The sequence below is a fragment of the Leucopleurus acutus genome (genome assembly GCF_964270905.1).
Source record: "Leucopleurus acutus genome assembly, chromosome: 8".
Lineage (NCBI taxonomy): Eukaryota > Metazoa > Chordata > Mammalia > Artiodactyla > Delphinidae > Leucopleurus > Leucopleurus acutus.
The window spans coordinates 60,392,578-60,407,672 of NC_139151.1; the positions used below are offsets into that span (position 1 = coordinate 60,392,578).

General features: G+C 43.0%; 1 protein-coding gene across 3 annotated transcripts in view; it reads left to right on the plus strand.

Moving 5' to 3' along the window:
* Positions 1 to 15,095, plus strand: part of STIM1 (stromal interaction molecule 1) — a 194,594-nt gene that overhangs the window by 125,871 nt on the left and 53,628 nt on the right. For all 3 annotated transcript variants that reach the window (XM_082844565.1, XM_082844566.1, XM_082844567.1), the window contains one exon: positions 14,655 to 14,769. In XM_082844565.1, coding sequence (XP_082700691.1) covers positions 14,655 to 14,769 — 115 coding nt within the window. The remainder of the gene's footprint in view (positions 1 to 14,654; positions 14,770 to 15,095) is intronic.

The following is a 15,095-nucleotide window of genomic DNA, read 5'->3' on the forward strand; positions in this document are numbered from 1 at the left end:
TTTTGGCTACGCTGGGTCATCGTTGCTGCGCTAGTGCTTTCTCTAGTTGCGGCGAGCAGGGGTTACTCTTCGTTGTGGTGCTCCGGCCTCTCATTGAGGTGGCTTCTCATTGCGGAGCACGGGCTCTAGAGCGCAGGCTCAGTATTTGTGGCGCACGGGCTTAGCTGCTCTGCGGCATGTGAGATCTTCTCGGACCAGAGCTGGAACCCATGTCCCCTGCATTGGCAGGCAGATTCTTTTTTTTTTTTTTTGCGGTACGCGGGCCTCCCACTGCTGTGGCCCCTCCTGTCGCAGAGCACAGGCTCCGGACGCGCAGGCTCAGCAGCCATGGCTCACAGGCCCAGCCGCTCCGCGGCATGTGGCATCTTCCCGGACCGGGGCACGAACTCATGTCCCCTGCATCGGCAGGCGGACTCTCAACCACTGCGCCACCAGGGAAGCCCCGCAGTAGGATTCTTAACCACTGCACCACCAGGGAAGTCCCGCATCCATTGTTTTTGATGAGAAGTAGGCTGTTATTTTTATTTGGCTTCCTTTATGTGTAATGAATTATTTTTCTTTTGCTGCTTTTAAGATTTTCTCCTTGCCTTTGGCTTTTAGCTTTTTCTGTGATGTGTCTGTGGATCTCTTTGCATTTATCCTATCCTCTTTGAAGTTTGTTGAACTTTCTGGATAGGTAGATTAATGCTTTTCAATAAACTTGGGTAATTCCCAGACATTATTTCTTTCTATATATATATATTTTTTCTGCTCCTTTCGCTTCATCCTCTCCTTTTATTTATTTTTACTTTTAATTTTTTTTGGCCACACCACACGACTTGTGGGATCTCAGTTCCCCGACCAGGGATTGAACCGCGGGCCACAGCAGTGAAAGCCCGGAATCCTGACCACTGGGCCACCAAGGAACTCCCCATCCTCGCCTTTTGATCCTTCCATTACGCATATGAGCAAAATGGTGTTCCACATTTCTCTGAAACTGTTCATTTTTTCTCATTCTTTTTTTCTCTCTGTTTTTTTGGATTGTGTAATCTCCTTCAGCCTATCTTCCAGTTTGCTAATTCTGTCTTTTGCTGGTTCAGAGCTGCTGTTGAGCTCCTCTCTTAGTTACTGTACTTTTCAACTCCACAACATACCTTTGGTTCTTTTTTGTAATTTCTGTCTATTGATATTCTTTATTTGATGTGACATTGTCACCACTCATTCCCTTACTTCTTTAATCATGGTTTCCTTTAGTCTTTGAAGATATTTATAATGGCTACTTTGGAGCCTTTTTTTGTCAAATTTGAAATTTGCTTGCTCTCACAGACAGTTTCTGTTGCCTGCTTTTTTTCTGGTGTATGGCTCATACTTTCCTGTTAATTCGCATGCCATATATATATATATATATATATATATATAAAACAATATATGTATTGTTAGAAACTGGATGTTTTTGATCATATACTGGAGCAATTCTGGCTACTGGTCCATCCCCTCTGGGGCTTGTTATTACTTACTTGTTTGTTTGTTTGGTGACTGGAAAGATTATTTCAGTGGTCTGTTCCTACCACCTCCTGACCGTGTAAAGCCTCTGATGTTGCTTCTCAGAGGGTGCAGCTTTGGATATGCCCACAGTCACCTTTGGATGGCAATGGTTTTGGCAGGGCTGTCTTTGCCTCTGTCTTCTCCTGGCCCCACTCAGCTGTTAAGCTCTGTTAGTTGCCATCTGATTACTCTATTGTTTTCAACAATGCCCTGGGGCATAAATTTTCTCCACAGACTGATCCACTCATATTAGGGCTCCTTTGAAAGGATAGTTCCTGAGATCAGTGTTTGAGATTTGTTCTTAAAAGAGGAGGGCTCCTCCCAGCTGTCTCTGTTCCCAGTCAGCAAATTCTTTACCCTGCAGTTCAGCCTATATCTCCAATAAATCCACCCCTCTTCTCCCAATTGCCTTTCACCAGAACTTTCACTGTTTTTCAGAGAGCCCTTGGTCTTAAACTTCTTCACATTCTGTTGCAAATAAAATAATTTCCTTTGGGGAGAGGTTCAAAACTCTCTAAAGCCTGCTTCTCCTACCAGGCAAGAGCTCTGAGCTACGGTTCTGGAGTTGGAGGTGGGGACGATGACGTTCTTCTCTTTGAGTGACACCCCCATTTTAGGAGCTGAGCACTTGGTGGAGGGATGGCAGTAGCCTCGTGCCTTCTTGGCTTGCCTCTCCCAGAGTATAATTGCTGTCTTATAAGCTAGGGAAATGGCAGTCAGGTCCCCAGTATGCTCAGTGGCTCTGCATCCAAGGTGAAGTCCCTGCCCCATGAGTGGGGGCTGGGTGGAAGTAGGGAGGCCCACTTCTTTGCTGGATTCACCTAGAACTTAGCTTTAGCAAGAGGTAACTGGGAGAAGGAGGAGACATAGCCTTCCAACTGGGAGCTTGGGGATGAGGGAGCCCTGTGTTCTCAGCTGCACCAGTCTGGAATGGAGTTTCTGTCTTACTGATTTGGCAGTGGGGAGAGAGAGAGGGAGCAAGTGTTAATTAAAATACTACAGACTCTCACTGTTCTTACTGAGTTTTAGTAGCTCTTCTTGAGCAAATGTTTCTTCATTTGCTATATGCCCTAGGACAATTTCTAGAGATTTTGAATGATAGCTTTTTTTTTTTACGGTATCAGAGATTATATATTTGCATTTTCCAAGTTTTCTGTGATAATGAAAGTTATTTGTCATCCGTAAAAACATGCTTATTAAAAAAACCCAAATAACCTAGAATGAAGTAAATTACGTAAAGCCCCTTTCATTCCTCCTCTCCCAATCCTAGTGCCTTGGGCAGAGGAAACCATCAACATCTTGATATGCATTATTACAGACTTTTTTCTAGGCATGCACAGACACACACATGCCATATATATGTAAACAGGTCCATAACCATATAAACATAAACAGGAGTGTGTGATTCAGTATTATTGTACACCTTGTTTTTCATATCACTATGTCTTAGAAATATTTTCATGTCCACACTATAGAGCTCTTTTCATCTGCTGCAGAGTATTGCCTGGTAGGAGTTAGTATGTATTACTTCAACAATTTCTTCATTTATGTACAATCATGTTTCAAATTTTTTGTTATTTCAAAAAATGCTTCGATACACCTACTTATACGTGACTCCTAGGACTTGTGTGAAGATTTCTTCAGGTTGGATGCCTACAGTCAGAGCTGTTAAATCAGAGGCTAGACACCTTTTAAGTATTGATATACACTGACAAGTTGTCCACCTGAAAAGCTACATGGATGTATACCTTCTCCGACAATGACAGAGTGCTCATTATGTCCAGCACTAGTTATTACCAGTCCTTTCATAGCTGCCTTTTCAAGGGATGGGAAAATGGTATTCATTTTAATTTTTGACTGCTTATGAAGTTGAAAGTTTATACATGTTTGTTTATATTTCTTCCTTATAAAAATATTTTTATATCTTTTGTTCATCTTTTGTTTGGTTTCTAGGTGCTCTGATATTAAGGATCTTTAACTTTCTGTTATATGTCACATAATGAATGATTGCTTTTAAAAAATAACTTTTGCCACTTTCACTGGAGAGTGGTTCTATGGAGCTTCTCACACTGTCAAGCCAGAAGTCCCCTCTAACTCATCAGTTTTTTGTTTTGTTTTGTTTTGTTTTTGCGCGGTACGCGGGCCTCTCACTGCTGTGGCCTCTCCCGTTGCGGAGCACAGGCTCCGGACATGCAGGCCCAGCGGCCACGGCTCACAGGCCCAGCCGCTCCGCAGCATGCGGGATCCTCCCGGACTGGGGCACGGAGACCGCGTCCCCTGCATCGACAGGCGGACTCTCAACCACTGCGCCACCAGGGAAGCCCCAAACTCATCAGTTTTTAAAAACATTTTTACCCATAACACATTCTGTCCAGTGCTGTGTATTCCTCCTCTGTAAATGTAGCAGTATTGACCCCAAGAAGATAATCCTTTCTGTCTGGGGAAATATTTTTAAATTAGTGATCCATTTCTATCCCCCTTTCATAAGATTCCCCTGGCAGTAGTCCTTGGCTAGCTTGGATACTTTGGTCCCGATAGTTTGCAAGACTGGAGATGTCAAAATTTCTTAGTCTTTGCCATTCTGGCCAGGTACCTAGCAAGTTGCAACTTCAGATGCTGCCTCTAGGATTTGATCTGTGTCATGTGACCAATGTCATGGCCTGAGGACATCAAAGATGATTCCATGACAAGGACTAAGCTTTATCATCGACCTCAGAGAGATTCTCTGTACCTGCATGTGTGCTGGGTACTAGATATATAGGAGTAAAAGGGAAGGTGAAGTTGCTGCCTTAGAAGAAATTCCTCTAGTTGTGGAAATAGCCATGTAAACAGATGAGGATACTGCAGTAGGATAAGTGGATACTGTGATGGAGTCACGGAAGAGGAAGACCTAAGTTAGTTTTACCCATGTACAGAGTTGCTGATATGTCGTTTTGGTCCGAAGAGATGATGGGAGAAGGAGAGTGTTTTAGCTAAGGGAACAGTATGTGCAAAGACATGAGACTGGTCAAGAGCCTGGTACTTTCAGAGAACTTCAAGTATTTCATTATCATTGGGGCTGGGAGGAAGTGACAGTTGATGTGGCAAAGAAGGCAGGGAGGGTCTTGCCAAGGTTGTGAAATCTCTGTTTTAAATGGAGTTAAAGCTTTCAAAGTAAGGAACATAGAGTAGAATGGAAAGGGCCTTAGAGGTCAGTAGATTACAGTGCCTTGTCTATTGCTGATCGCTTGGCACATGGTCTTCGTGTAGCAAGCACTTAGGAAATATCTGTCTTCTACCTCCTCTGTGTGTCTCCTTTACATATGAGAGATCAGCATCATTGTAATAGTGGGCTTCAGGATTGCACATTCTTAGTATCTTTATATTCCTCTTATAGTATATCAAATGTATTAATATTTAGGAGAGCTCAATTCATACATAGGAGAGCTTATTTTATGCCAGGTACTATTCTAAGTTCTTTATGTGAATTAATCTATTTATAATACCCTCAATATAAGCATATTATGAAGTTTGTACAATTATGTCCATTTTACAAATGATGTGACTAATACAATGAAAGTGAGTGGTAGAACCAGGATTCAAACCCAGGCAGCCTGGCTCTAGAATCAAGCTCTAAACCATCATGTTACACTGAACCCAAGCCAGTGTAACCCTCTGGCCCCTAGCTGGATATCTTTGTTTTAGATTGGCTGGCAATGTGGGGACCTTTTTCTTTCTTCTGTATAGTAGACATAATATGCATTGAGTACCTACTCTAAGCTAAGCATTCTTCTGGGTGTTCTAGGACAAGCTCAAGTGAGAGATACTCATTCAGTTATTTAATAACCACACACCTTGCTCTGTGCCAGGCTCTATGCTTGGAGCTTGGCTTACAGAGCTAAATTAATTATTTATTTAGGTGTTCCAGAAAATTTGCAAGATGCCGGATAAAGAGATAAGTGACAAATAAAACACAGTTTCTATATTTGAGTTGCTTAGGGGGAGTAAAAAGGGGGTAATTAAATAGTAATTATGGTATAATGGGATAAATACTGTCATAGATATATACCCTGACGACTAAGAGAACAAATAGGATAGGGCAATTAATTTGCTTGGGAGAGGTCTGGAAAACTTCACAGAGGCAGTGACTTTTTCTTCAGCAGATAAAGAGAAGGAGAAACATTTTAAAAGGAGCACCTTGTGTAAAGGAAAAAGAGCATGGTTTAGTTTGTTCAAGGAGCCTGAAGTGGCTTGATGTATCTAGAGCAAATGTTGGCAAACTTTTTCTATTAAGGGTCAGATAGTCAATATTTTAGGCTTTGCTGGCCACACAGTCTCTGTCACAATGACTCAAGTCTGCCTTTGAAGCATGAAAGCAGCTATAGATAGTGCATAAATGAATGAATGTGGCCGAGTTCCAATAAAACTTTATTTACAAAAACAAGCAGCAAGCTGGATTTGGCCCATGGCCATAGTTTCTTCACCCCTGGCCTGGAGTGTAGATGTCTGATAGGGAGGGAGAATGGCCAGGAAGCTGACTGGAAAGTTAGTCTATGGGGCAGGTTGTAAAAGGCCTTGAATGTAAGGCCAAGGGGCTAGCGCTTTATCCTATTGGTAATGGGGAGTCATGAGATTTTAAGTAGGTACATTGGTATAGTTAGATTTATACTTTACAAAGGTCATTCTGGTGACTAATGTGGTAGATGGACTGGCAGAAGTGAGACTAGATGTACAAAGGTGAGTGAGAAATGACTGTCCTCTCCCTGACTTTTTTTTTTTTTTTTTTTTTTTGCGAATGCGGGCCTCTCACTGTTGTGGCCTCTCCCGTTGCGGAGCACAGGCTCTGGACGCGCAGGCTCAGCGGCCATGGCTCACGGGCCCAGCCGCTCTGCGGCATGTGGGATCCTCCCAGACCAGGGCACGAACCCGTGTGCCCTGCATCGGCAGGCAGACTCTCAACCACTGCGCCACCAGGGAAGCCCGTTCTCTCCCTGACTTTGAGCAATAGCTTCTGGTCTCACTGAGGACAGATTTTTCACCCCTGAGATGTCCATGTCCCCAGCATTCTGTACCAGTGACATTCAGAGCTCTTGTATCTAAAATTTGTGTCCTTGCTAGATGTTTACGTGGTAAACAAGAGGTGGGAAGCTTCTCAGATCTGGGGCACGTGTGTTGTGGGTTCTAAATATTGTATGTGTGGGGAAGTGGGGGTGGTGCTGTGGTGGTGTGGTTTGGGAGACGTGGTGCATCAGCAGTGGGGAACAAGGGTGGAAAGGGGAAGGAGGAGTAATTGCTTCCAGGCAAGAACCCAGGAGACCTGCCTGATTCCTGCACCCACAGATGTGCTGCTCCTCTTCAAGCTTTACCTCAGTGAATTCTGTTCCCTGATGAAGCTGGCTGGGCCTGTTTTGTTGGGAATTCTAGAGACATGTCTCCCCTCCTGTCTGCTTTCACCCACGCCCCCTCACTACTGCTTCACTTGGGATGGGGTTGCATGCTTTGTGCCACTGCCAGGGAGATCACTTTTCTGAGCTCATAGAACTAAATATACCTAGTAACAACTGGTCCCTTGGCTCTTCAGAGAGCTGTTGAGCTGCAGCTCTAGCCAGTGCTGTATTCCCCCTGGTAAGGCAGGACTTTCAGGGAGCCTCCTTAGACCTTCCTGAGAGAAGAGCTGCTTGTTCTGAGTCCGAAATAGTAAATCCTTGTTGTGGGAGCCAAAAGTTGCCTCTTTGGTTTTGTTTTGGTTTTGCTTTTTGTTGCTTTTAAACTTTGTCTTATATCAGACACTAGCCATTAGCTGGATGTGGGACAGTGTTCAGAGCAATATGTGATAATGCCTACCTCAAGTATATTGGACATCAAAGTTCTAGTTCTGTACAATTTTCTTGTATGCTATGTTTATGGCTGGGTAACTGGGACCGTCTATCAGAGGGTATATGGTTTGGTAGGGGAGGTAGACGCATAACAAGACTGATTAGGGTATACACAGGGACTGTGGGAGCACAGAATAATCATCTTTGATCAAGAAGCCCTCGTTGGGCTTCCCTGGTGGCACAGTGGTTAAGAATCCGCCTGCCAATGCAGGGGACACAGGTTCAAGCCCTGGTCCAGGAAGATCCCACATACCACGGAGCAACTAAGCCCGTGCGCCACAACTGCTGAGCCCGTGTGCTGTAGCTGCCGAAGCCCACGTGCCTAGAGCCCGTGTTCCGCAACAAGGGAAGCCACTGCAGTGAGAAGCCCGCGCACCGCTACAAAGAGTAGCCCCCGCTCGCCACAACTAGAGAAAGCCCGTGCTCAGCAACGAAGACCCAATGCAGCCAAAAATAAATGAATAAAGGAAAAAAAATTTTTTTTAATTAAGAAAAAAAAAAAGAAACCCTCGTTATCTTCCTCAGGACCAACTGCCCCACCTCTAAGCTGCCCCAAATTGCGACTTATGTATAATACTGTTTGATACGGACAATTAGTTTTTTCTTAATTTTAAGTAAAATGTAAACAAAAACATCTTCATAAAATGTTGCATTATAAAATTAATTTGTAATGAACGATCTACATAAAAACAATGTGCTTGCTTTGCAAACACACCTCATGACAAGTCCCTTAGCCACCACCCTCCCTTCCAATCAAATTGTAGCCCTTAAGCCTCTCCCAAATAAAATTCCAGAGTTGTCACTGGAGCTCAGTGTTGCTAGACCTTTAAATTGTTTTTTTAAAGAGAGCTGGACTTTTGGGGTGAAATTTGATTTTTTTTTTTTTTGGCGGTACACGGGCCTCTCACTGTTGTGGCCTCTCCCGTTGCGGAACACAGGCTCCGGACGTGCAGGCTCAGCGGCCATGGCTCACGGGCCCAGCCGCTCCGCGGCATGTGGGACCCTCCCGGACCGGGGCACGAACCCGTGTCCCCTGCATCGGCAGGCGGACTCTCAACCACTGCACCACCAGGGAAGCCCCAAAATTTGATTTTTTTAAAAAATATTTATTTATTTGGCTGAGCTGTGTCTTAGTTGTGGCACGTGGGATCTTCATTGCGGCATGCAGGATCTTTTTAGTTGTGGCATGTGGGCTCCTTTAGTTGTGGCTTGCAGGCTATTAGTTGCAGCATGTGGGATCTAGTTCCTTGACCAGGGATTGAACCCAGGTCCCCTGCGTTGGGAGTGTGGAGTCTTAACCACTGGACCACCAGGGAAGTCCCTGTGATTTTTAAATATAGTTTCAATTTATAAAATGCTCTGTGGGCCATTAAAACACATGTGCAAAGGCAGTCTATGACTTGTGCAAACATGAGTCATTTAATCCTTATCACACTCAAATGAGAGGGATAATTAGCCCTCATTTTGAGGGGAATACAGGCTCAGAGATGCTAAGTAGCTTGCCCAAAAGTCACATAGGAAGTGGTCTCTTTCTAGAGGTTCTGAACTCTTTATATTTACAGTACACCGCCTTTCCTCCCCTTAAAGCCTCAGCTCGGTACTTTGTGACCACCTAGAGGGGTGGGAGGGAGACGTAAGAGGGAGGAGATATGGGGATATATGTATGTGTATAGCTGATTCGCTTTGTTATACAGCAGAAACTAACACACCATTGTAAAGCAATTATACTCCAATAAAGATGTTAAAAAAAAAAAAAAGAAAAAAGCCTGATTGTTGCAGCTGCACTTCCTTGTTCTCTAAAGAGGTTCCATCCAGCATCTGGCCCTTCCTTCAGGTATAGCTTCTGTCAGCCCACACTCCTTGTTTGGCATCACCTTCTTGCTGGCCTTGTTTTCTGACCTTACTCTTTCTTTTTTTTTTTTTTTTTAATTAATTAATTAATTTTATTATTTTTGCTGTGTTGGGTCTTCGCTTCTGTGAGAGGGCTTTCTCCAGTTGTGGCAAGCGGGGGCCACTCTTCATCGCGGTGCGCGGGCCTCTCACCGTCGCGGCCTCTCTTGTTGTGGAGCACAGGCTCCAGACGCGCAGGCTCAGTACTTGTGGCTCACGGGCCCAGTTGCTCCGCGGCATGTGGGATCCTCCCGGACCAGGGCTCGAACCCGTGTCCCCTGCATCAGCAGGCAGACTCTCAACCACTGTGCCACCAGGGAAGCCCCTGACCTTACTCTTTCTTTGCATGCTTTGTGGTACCAGCAGAGCCTGATGTGAGCCCCTGTGCAGATACTCCTTGCACTTTCTTCCCATGGGCTTCTCTGCTCTCCATACACCTCAATGACCAGACTTGGCTATAAAAAGCAGTCTATTTCTTGTTGGCTCCCTAAAAGTAGCTGGTATATCTCATCACATGGTTTCCTGGAGTTAGCTGATAATGGTAGAAAATCTTCTTCCTTGGGGATTTTGGCATTTCTGCTCCTAAGGCCTGCATATGACAAGTGTTTCTCTAGTCTTAGATTAAGAGGGTCTGGGTTAGAGCCTAGGAGGACTAAAGTAGGGTATACCTTAAAGGACCCCTGATGAATCAAAACTAAAAAAGTTATGAGGATTAGAAATTTGGTCTCTGTAACGTTTATGTAAAACCTGACAGCTTCTCATTATATCCACATTACTACTTTGTTTCAAGCCACCATTAGCTCACATCTTGATTATTGCAATTGCCACCTGGTTTCCCCGCATCTGCCCTTGTCCTCCTATAGTCTGCTTCTCAACACAGCATTCGGAGAAATGCTTTTAAAGATGTAAATGCGATCGTGTCGCATATCTCTTCAAATTCCTCCAACAGCTTCCATCTCAGAGTAAAACTCAAAGTCCTTATGATGACCTACAAAAGCCTTTATGATCTGTACCCCTGTTGCTTCTCTGAGTTCATCTCCTGCTAGTTACCACCTCACTTGTTTCTCTTTGGCCACACTGGCCTCCTTGCTATTCCTTGAACATACTTGTTCTTGGCTCAGGGCCTTTGCATTTGCCATTTTCTGTTCTTGGGATACTCTTCCAGTTATCCTGTTTGCCTTTCTCCAACATCTCCTTCAGATATTTGCTTAAAAGTCACTTTCTTTTTTTTTTTTTTGGCGGTACACGGGTCTCTCACTGCTGTGGCCTCTCCCGTTGCGGAGCACAGGCTCCGGACACGCAGGCTCAGCGGCCATGGCTCACGGGCCCAGCCGCTCCACGGCATGTGGGATCTTCCTGGACCAGGGCACAAACCCGTGTCCCCTGCATCAGCAGGTGGACTCTCAACCACTGTGCCATCAGGGAAGCCTGAAAGTCACTTTCTTAATGAGACTTTCCTTGACACCTCTAATGAAGATGATAAATCACTAATACCACAACTCTTGGCCTTCCCTCTTGACCTTCCCTGCTTTATACAAATTATTGTCTCTCTCACCCAAATTGGATGTTAGCTCAATGAGGACAAAGATTTTTGTCTGTTTTGTTTACTATTTACTGCATTTCTAGTGCCCGGAATATAGAAATCTTATATTTGTTGAATAAATGAATGAATGAATTTCTGCCTCCAGACTGACTGTCTCAGACTGCTTGTAACTGTGTCTTCCCTGATATGTCCTAGGGTCTGGTGTTTAAGGTCCAGTGATCTCATCACTTACTCATCACCCAGTGAGAGTAATCAGACTCTCAATAAAATTAACAAAATTGTTTTAAAACTCGTTTTGAAAAATAAGTAACTGAGATTGACAAGAAATGTTCTGAAATAAAAGAGCCATGGAAAGAGGGGGTCAAGACATTAGAAAAATTTTAAAAGCATAAAATAAAATAAAATTGAAATAAAAAGTATAATAAAATAGTCAAGTGCTAGCAAAAAAATATGGTTTAGTGCAAAAGAATGGAGAGGCTAGAAATATACCCAACTATATATGTAGTTGTTATTACTTTATAATTACTTCTTATTAAATAGCATTTTTCCAAAAAGGGAATAAAAGACAGATAATTTTTTTTAAGGTCTAAGGCATTTATTTATTTATTTTAATTGAAGTATAGTTGATTTACAATGTTGTGCTAGTTTCTGGTGTACAGCAAAGTGATTCAGTTTTTTATGTATTGATATATGTATGTGTATATATGTGTGTGTATATATATATGTATATATGTGTATATATATATTCTTTTTCATATTCTTTTCCATTATAGGTTATTACAAGGTTTTGAATATAGTTCCCTGTGCTATACAGTTGGACCTTGTCCTTTATCTATTTTATATATAGTAGTTTATATCTGCTAATCCCAAACTCCTAATTTATCCCCCACCCACCCCCATTTCTCCTTTGGTAACTGTAAGTTTGTTTTCTATGTCTGTGAGTCTGTTTCTGTTTCGTAGATAAGTTTGTATCAGTTTTTTAGATTCTACATATAGGTGATATCATATGATATTTGTCTTTCTCTGTCTGACTTACTTCACTTAGTATGATAATCTCTAGGTCCATCCATTGCTGCAAATGGCATTATTTCATTCTTTTTTATGGCTGAGTAATAGTCCATTGTATATATATACCACATCTTCTTTATCCATTCATCTGTCAATGGACATTTAGGTTGCTTCCATGGAAAGACAGATAATTTAATAAATGGAGTTGGGATACTGGGTAGCAATTTGGGAAAAAAATGTTAAGAGTCACAGTTTATAGCATACAATACATTGGATGTTAGGCGGTCTAAAGGGCTGACTATTAAAAAATCCAAACATGTTAAATACTTCAGTCAGTTTGCCTTTCTAAGAATTGACAAAATCTCCTTGCTCTGGGCCCTTCACCATGTCACTTACCTAATTCTTATTAAAAAGTAGATTCTCTCACCAATTTCAGATGAGACATTGGGGAGCTGGAGAACCTAACCCACACGTGTCAGAAGGAACCTGAGTTTAGTTGTGGGGGGAGGACACAGAGAACTGTTAAACTTAGGCACTGCTCTTCACTCCTCATCTCACCGGAGGTCTTGACTTCCCTTCAGGATTCTAGCCTCCATGGGAATGTAGCTAGGCCGTACCTATACCCCAGGTAGTAGACTGCACTAGAGCTGTACTCCAGTATGTAGCTATTAGCCACATGTGGCCATTTAAACTTAAATTAATTTTTTAAAAATTTCTGTTCTTTAATCATACTAGCCACATTATGAGTGTTCAATAGCTGCCTGTGCCTAGTGACAGTTGTTTGGACAGGACAGATATTGAAGCTTTCCATTATTGCAGAAAGTTGTATTGGACAGTGCTACGTTATAGTTGTGGACATTGTCAAGTTCCTTGTGCTCAGCAGCCTATACCCTGACTAGGTTGAGAGTAATCCAGTGTGGTCTCTCTTCAAACTTCTCTCCTGAGTCTTTAAGCCCAGACGTCTTATGTCTGAAAAACCCAGGGGAGAAAATCATCCCTCGATTATGGGTTTAAGGAATCTGGGACCATTCTGTCAATCATCTGTTCATTTAGTCAACAACGTTTACTGACATTACTCTGGGTCAGACCCTTTCCTTTCTTGGACCCTGGGGATAATGAAAGGTGGATAAGAGACATTTCCTGAAAATTCTACTAAAATGTGTTCTTGTGAGAGTAGTGATCAGAGTTGCGTATTTCTTTGATGTTTGAGGCTCTGTGGAAAGCAGTGATCACTGTTCAATCTTATACATACTAATGTGGTTAAGGATTGGGCTGAATGAGTATCTGTGAAATTAATTACCAGTTAAATTTCTAAAAGCTTTGATTTCTTCTGCTTTTCTTTTTTCTTATAAAAGTATAGTGTGAAAAAAAATCCACATAACTAAAGGACAGCATATGCGGTACAGGGGAAAACTTTAGACTATAAAGTCAGCTACCTTGGGTTGGAATACTAACTCTATCACTTATCAGCTGTAACCCTGGGCAGATGTTTCAGTTATCTAATGCTGCATAACAAACTTCCCCCAAACTTAGTGGCTCCAAACAACAAAAACATTTATTTTATCATGTTTCTGCAATCTTGGCTTGGCTTATCAGGGACAGCTCCTGTGTGTCCACTTGGCATCAGGTGAAGTAACTCAAAATCTAGGGGCTAGAATCACCTGAAGTCTCAGTCACTCACATGTCTGACTCCTGGGCTGGAAGACGCAGACAGCTTGTGCTGCTCAGACATTGCTAGCTCTAAATAGTCTTTACACATTATCTGTCCAGAATGATAGCTTCAGAGTAGCCAGGCTTCTTACATGGTGGCTCAGAGCTCCCAAGGCATGTGTCCCCAAAGGGAGTGAGCCAGGTGGAATCTATACTGCCTTTTCTAACCTAGCCTGGGAAGTCATTTGACATCATTGCTGCCACATTCTGTTTGTTAGAAGATGTGTCATTAATGTCAGCCTATATTCAAGGGCAGAAGAATTCAACTTTTATGGAAGGATTGTCAAAGAATTGTGGACATATTTTAAAATCATCACAGCAAGTAATTAAATCTCTTTAAACTTAATGTTTTGAGAATTTGGGGCAAACTGTGTTCTTTAAGACTATTACTGCTTTTGGGCTTCCCTGGTGGCACAGTGGTTAAGAATCTGCCTGCCAATGCAGGGGACACGGGTTCGAACCCTGGTCCGGGAAGATCCCACAGCTGCAGAGCAACTAAACCCACGTGCCACAACTACTGAACCTTGCTCTAGAGCCCGCAAGCCACAACTACTGAGCCTGCGTGCTGCAACTACTGAAGCCTGCATGCCTAGAGCCCGTGCTCCACAACAAGGGAAGCCACTGCAATGAGAAGCCCGGGCACCACAACGAAGAGTAGCCCCCGCTCGCCGCAACTAGAGAAAAGCCTGCGAGCAGCAGCGAAGACCCAACGCAGCCTAAATAAATAAATAACTAAAGACTATTACTGTTCTCATTTGTAAAATAGGTGTGATAATTCATTAGTTGTGAAGATTAGATGAGAAAATATAAGCTCTTGGAATGTTGCTTAGTGTGTAAATGAGTGCTCAAAAGTTGTTAATTCTTCCTTTTCCATAATTAAAAAAATATGAGGAAGGAATTTCTTATTCACGTTTATTTTTTTCTCAAACAAAACATATAACAAAGAAGAAAAGGCAGTCTAGTTAGTAAGTAGGACATATTCACATGGAAGGATACATGGGTGATGTGATACACTTGTACATCCGGCAGGTGGGATGTGCTGTGGGTAGCTAGGTGACCTGTGAGGAGATCTTAGTGGGCTGGCTCCCAGGTATCTCTTGTGACTTATGTGCTTTCCCTTGCAGTTCCTGAGGGAAGACCTCAATTACCACGACCCAACGGTGAAACACAGCACCTTCCATGGTGAGGATAAGCTCATCAGCGTAGAGGACTTGTGGAAGGCATGGAAGTCTTCAGAAGGTAATAGGCAGCTTGGTTGTCAATCCTAGTTGCCGGAAGGTTTAGAGAAGAGAGAAGAAGATGGGTAGCAATTTGGCCTTTAAAGGACATGAGTATAAAATGCTTAGTAAAGAGCAAATTACTGAAATGGTTCTACATACAGTCACTGAATAGAGACTGTATAGAGACTGAATAAGACTGAAGAGAGTCACTGTGCTGAGAATGGGGGAAGATGCTCCAAACAGAGTTGGAGTTGTTCTCGTTAGAATTCTTATCGAATCCTATCCTATCCCTACACCTCTCCTTACCAGCTCCCCCCATCCCCCAAAGGAACCTCGCAGCTTTGG